Source organism: Triticum aestivum, chromosome 3D (assembly GCF_018294505.1).
Source record: "Triticum aestivum cultivar Chinese Spring chromosome 3D, IWGSC CS RefSeq v2.1, whole genome shotgun sequence".
Taxonomy (NCBI): Eukaryota; Viridiplantae; Streptophyta; class Magnoliopsida; order Poales; family Poaceae; genus Triticum; species Triticum aestivum.
This window is the reverse complement of record NC_057802.1, coordinates 397,891,167-397,896,595: the sequence shown is the minus strand read 5'-3', so window position 1 is coordinate 397,896,595 and position 5,429 is coordinate 397,891,167. Positions and strand designations below refer to the sequence as shown.

Here is a 5,429-nt window from a genome sequence, read left to right as displayed (position 1 = left end):
GCAAAGATATGGGCCTTATTGGGCCTAGGGAGGGATAGACCAGCCCCTTGTGGGCTGGTGCGCCCCCGTATGGGCCGATCTAAGTGGAGAAAGGAAAAGGGGAGGAGGAAAGGAAATAGAGGGAATAGGATTCCCCCTTCCTTTCCCCTCTCCCCTCTTTCCTTCCCTCCTCCGGAGATAAGGAAAGGGGAGGCCGAATTTGAGGAGGCCCCCAAGTAGGATTCCTCCTACTTGGGGCGCCCCAAGACTGCTCCCCTCCCCCTCCCACCTATATATACATGGGGAGGGGGTGCCTAGAACACACACCAACAATTGTTAGCCGTGTGCGGCGCCCCCCTCCACCGTTTACGCCTCCGGTCATATTCACGTAGTGCTTAGGCGAAGCCCTGCGCAAATCACTTCACCATCACCGTCACCACGCCGTCGTGCTGACGGAACTCTCCCTCGACACTTTGCTGGATCAAGAGTTCGAGGGACATCATCGGGCTGAACGTGTGCAGAACTCGGAGGTGTTGTACGTTTGGTACTTGATCGGTAGGATCGCGAAGACGTTCGACTACATCAACCGCGTTAAACTAACACTTCCGCTTTCGGTCTACGAGGGTACGTGGACATACTCTCCCCTCTCGTTGCTATGCATCTCCTAGATAGATCTTGTGTGGTCGTAGGAATTTTTTTTGAAATTGCATGCTACGTTCCCCAACACGCAGCTCTCAACAATAATAGGTACAAGAACTCTAACTCAGAACTACTGTGATACTCAACCACTGTCTAAGTTTGGGCTCTTGATTTTCTCTCTCGGTGGATCTTAAACTCAAATCACTCGAAGAGGGGATGCTCAATCAATCTTCTCAGAAATCTTAAGCGGAGCAGCCAACGGACAACGTTGGAGCGGGGTGGCTATTTATAGACGCAACCTTTCCTGAAGTGAAATGACCAAATTTGACATGTGGAGCGGCCAATGGCCGAATGACATGAGTCCGACGGTAACATTTCTTGCGGAGCAAGTAATGCTAACTCCTTAGTTCGAAAGATATCTCCTGCAGCACGAAGAACAACGTCTACTACTGCCAAGTAATCATTCGAAACATAAAGAGATTTCTCTCAGTCTCTCATAGGTTTTGGGCTAAGCATCACAGCGGATCTAAGCTTTGAGAACCAATACCCCTCTTAATAGTATGGAGGTCCTATGACTCAATTGAATGAAAGAAGGACAACGAAATGAATTCTACGTCTTCACTTTGTCTTCGACTTCCAATCGCTACAGTCAATTTTCTTCGGACAACAGCTCCGAACCAATTACTTTGCTTCAGCAATAAATCTTCGAGGGATTAACTCCTTCACATCAATCTTCTTGTCTACATGTCTTGAACAGATGTAGCTCATTCTTCAACGCAGATATTCTTCCGTGAAGGTCCTCGAACTTGACACCGGAGACAACATTCTCTTCGGTTCTGCATGGACTATTTCTCTCTGTATGCACTAGCAAACAAATCAGTCCATGCATGTTTCTGTCAACAATCTCCAAAACACAGGAGGGCAATTATTGCACCAACACTTAATTTAGCTAGCGTTCGGATAGTTCATCTTCAGTTCATCCTCGATCGAATTCAATCCAGGCTAGGTGGAAGGGACGTTTTTTCATGCCCATCGTCGGCACGAACTGTGCTGCGCACGTTTGCCATTACTGTCATGTGCGCCCCAAAGAAGTTTTTCACCGATGTCGACAAACGCTGGCGACGATTCCTCTGGGCCCAAGATGAGGAGCTCTCCGACAGCCGTTATAAAGTAAACCGGGCAACAATCTGCATGCCGACTCAATATGAAGCCTGGGGATCCACGACATGCAACGATTCAGCCATGCACTGACATTGGTGGCTCTGGATGGATGGCATTGAGCTTTGGCGTCTTGCTGGAGCAACCTGTTTAGCGACCCCGTTTGGGAATCAATCCTGAGAACATTGCCCCTGTTACCTAGCCACTAGGGCTGCCGGTTCTTCTCCTGTTAGGGCACCTCCAATGGTTGTAAGATAGTTGTTGGTAGACTTTGCCACATAGGATTTTTGATGATGTGTCATGCAATAAATGAGGAAAGAGAAGAAGGTTGTATGTACATGAACCAACACCTCTTGCACAAGCTCCGATGTAGAACGAGAGAGCACCTTATTTATTGTCTCACATCCTATTGGGCAAACTAGATATAACCCATTGGAGTTGTTGTATGTTAAGGTGTTGGTTGATGACATGTCATGTTTTACCAACAAGCTAACATACAAACTAGTTGTCGTATGATCATCGTTGGTTAAATTGCCACCTAGACTATTTTGATGACATGGCACATAATAAAAGAAGAGAGAGAATGAAACCGTATGAATCTGAACCAACGCTCCAGGCCCAAGCTCCGAGGCAAGTCTGTTCATTTTTTTAACATACGATTAACATAAGCCCCATTAAAGAGCATGTTTGATGTGTTGTTGGCTGTTGACGTGGACAATTATACCAACGATTGAACATACAAACTATTGCGGATGCTCTTAGTCCCTGATCTTCGGATCCGCACCATGTTTATCTTTGCCACTGCTTTCTGCCGATCCAATACAAAGCCAGCCATCGCTGGATCTTTCAAAACAAAAACAAAAATAGGAGTGCTGCTGCCTGCGAGCCGAGGGGAAGGAGCGCTAGAGCGGGCGAGTGGGCAGGACGTGCCGTGGAGATGGTTAATGTGCTCCTCGTGCCACACGCTTCGCGCGCCCTGGGGCGATTTTTTTTTTTTTTGGCCGAAACGCTGGGAGATCGTCGCATGCATGCACACGGCTCAAATCTCTGTCACGAGCTGTCTCTCTCTCTCTCTCATTAAATCTCTCTGACATGTACGTACACAACACCGTCTCTCTCACAAGCTCTCTCTCCTCGCGCTTTCTCCCTCCAAAATTACAGCAAATCGCAAGAGAGTAGCATGGCATAGCATAGCTGTGTCCGGCAGGCTTTGTTCTTTCGTGGCTGCGCATCATTCACACATATAAACAAGTGACACGGAAATATAATTTTCAGTTGACTACACCTAGCCGATCCCATTTTATTGTGCTCCTCGTGCCACACGCTTCGCCGCGGGAGCGCGCCCTGGGTCGATTTGGCTGGAGGATAACCACCACGGAGTGGCTCCCGGCTCGCCAAGTCGTCTTCATATTGGCATTCTACTCCTGCAAGCGCTCCAGCGGGGCAAGCTAGTCCACATGGCCAGGCTGCTCCTCCTCCTCCTCGTGGTCGTCGACCTGGCCTTCAGCTCGCCGGCGGCAGCGTACGAGCGGCGGCGGAACGCCATCACGCACGTCAAAGGGTTCGACGGCCCTCTGCCTTTCTACCTGGAGACGGGGTACGTGGAGGTGGACGACACGCACGGCACGGACCTCTTCTACTACTTCATCCAGTCGGAGCGCAGCCCGAAGGAGGACCCCCTCATCCTGTGGATCACCGGCGGCCCCGGCTGCTCCGCGCTCTCCGGCCTCTTCTTCGAGATCGGCCCTCTCAAGTTCGACGTGGCCGGCTACACCGAGGGGTTCCCGACCCTGGTCTACTTCGAGGACTCGTGGACCAAGGTGAGCAACGTCATATTCCTCGACGCGCCCGTCGGCACGGGCTTCTCCTTCGCGCGGGAGGAGCAGGGCCTCAACGTCAGCCTCACCGGCACCGGCGCGCAGCTCCGGATATTCCTTGAGAAGTGGATCGCCGACCACCCCGAGTTTGCCTCCAACCCGCTCTACATCGGCGGCGACTCCTACTCCGGCTACACCGTCCCGGTCGCCGCGCTCGAGATCGCCAATCATAATGATGCCGGCCACGCAAGCGGAGGCCCCAAGCTCAACCTGCAGGGCTACCTGGTGGGCAACCCTGGCACGGACGACAGGTACGACACCCCGGGCAAGGTGCCTTTCATGCACGGCATGGGGCTCATCTCCGACGAGCTCTACGAGGCGGCGCAGGTCAGCTGCAGCCGGGACGACTTCGTCACCCCGAGCAACGCGCGGTGCGCCAACGCTCTCGACGCCATCAGCGTGGTCACCACCGACATCAACCCCGTGCACGTCCTGGAGCCCTTTTGCGGCCTCGCGCTGCGAGACCCCGGCGGCGCCACCGTCTTCACGAAGACGGCAAGGCTGCTGCTCCAGGACAACCTGCAGCATAGGCTGGCCCTCCCTGTCGAGTGCCGGGACAACGGGTACCGGCTGTCGTACATCTGGTCGGACGACGCAGAGGTGAGGGAGACGCTGGGCATCCGCGACGGCTCCGTCGGCGCGTGGAGCCGGTGCACCACGCTGGCGCACTTCCGGCACGACGTGCGAAGCGCAGTACCGTACCACATCAACCTGACGCGCCGGGGCTACCGGGCGCTGGTGTACAACGGTGACCACGACCTGGACTTCACCTTCGTCGGCACGCAGGCATGGATCAGGACGATGGGCTACCCCGTGGTGGCGCCCTGGAGGCCGTGGTACTCCAAGCAGCAGGTCGCGGGGTTCACGACGGAGTACGCCTACAACCTCACCTACGCCACCGTCAAGGGCGCCGGGCACACCGCGCCGGAGTACCGCCCCAAGGAGTGCCTCGACATGCTTGACAGATGGACCTCGCCCGCCGGCAAGCTCTGACTCCGCTCCATTCCGAACCACGCATTTCGTGTGCATACTATTTCAAAGAAACAAAATGGCTCGTGCGTCGACTTAGAGATAGTTGCTTCACATGTGTGCATAATAGAAATAGCAAAATCGTCAAGTGATCAATGGTCAAATATGCTTGGAGTCCGAAGTCTGACCAGTATATGGCGTTATTGTAGTGGTTAGCCATCCACTTCATGTGTACACGTCTTGAAATCAAATCTAAGTAGTACAGTATTTTGGATAACAATGTTGGACCAGTAGAAAGGCATTACCTGTAGCGACAGGGGTAGAGGTTTTGTTACCAACACGCATGTTTTGCTATCCATTTGATTTGATTTTACTGAGACTGACAGGCTCTTACTGTGCTAGCCAAGACCTGTCAAGAACGCGACACGTCTCCACCTTGCAGGTTCCTCTCAAATCGTTAACTCATCCGAGCAGAAAAATACTCTAGGCAGCACACAAAAATTGAGGTCGCTATCCTGAAACCGAGGAACGAAGTGCCGCATGGATGTCACACGAGAACCATCTAGAGCAGGTCTCCCAAAACATTTCTACAAAACCCTTCGAACTGTGTGCCCACCAGGCCACCATCTTTGCCCCTGGGAGAATATCTAGTGATACCATACCTTAAATGAATGATACCATTCCAAAAAAACTTAATTTTAAATCATTCAAAAAATTCTGAAAAAAAATCATGAATGTTCATAAGGTATGTGTTTACAACCCTTAAAATTTCAGCTTCAAATTCAAAATGCACATTGAGAAACAAAA

General features: G+C 52.0%; 1 protein-coding gene across 1 annotated transcript; it reads left to right on the top strand.

The window, feature by feature from the left end:
* Window positions 1–3,075: 3,075 nt before the first annotated feature.
* LOC123079158 (serine carboxypeptidase-like 2) lies at window positions 3,076–4,902 on the top strand. The gene has a single exon (XM_044501841.1). The coding sequence runs from the start codon at window positions 3,234–3,236 to the stop codon at window positions 4,644–4,646; it is 1,413 nt and encodes a 470-aa protein (XP_044357776.1). The 5' UTR covers window positions 3,076–3,233; the 3' UTR covers window positions 4,647–4,902.
* Window positions 4,903–5,429: the final 527 nt, after the last annotated feature.

Bases quoted from the DNA above. Each gene is read 5' to 3' on its own strand.
- LOC123079158 (XM_044501841.1), top strand. From the start codon at position 3,234: ATGGCCAGGCTGCTCCTCCTCCTCCTCGTGGTCGTCGACCTGGCCTTC.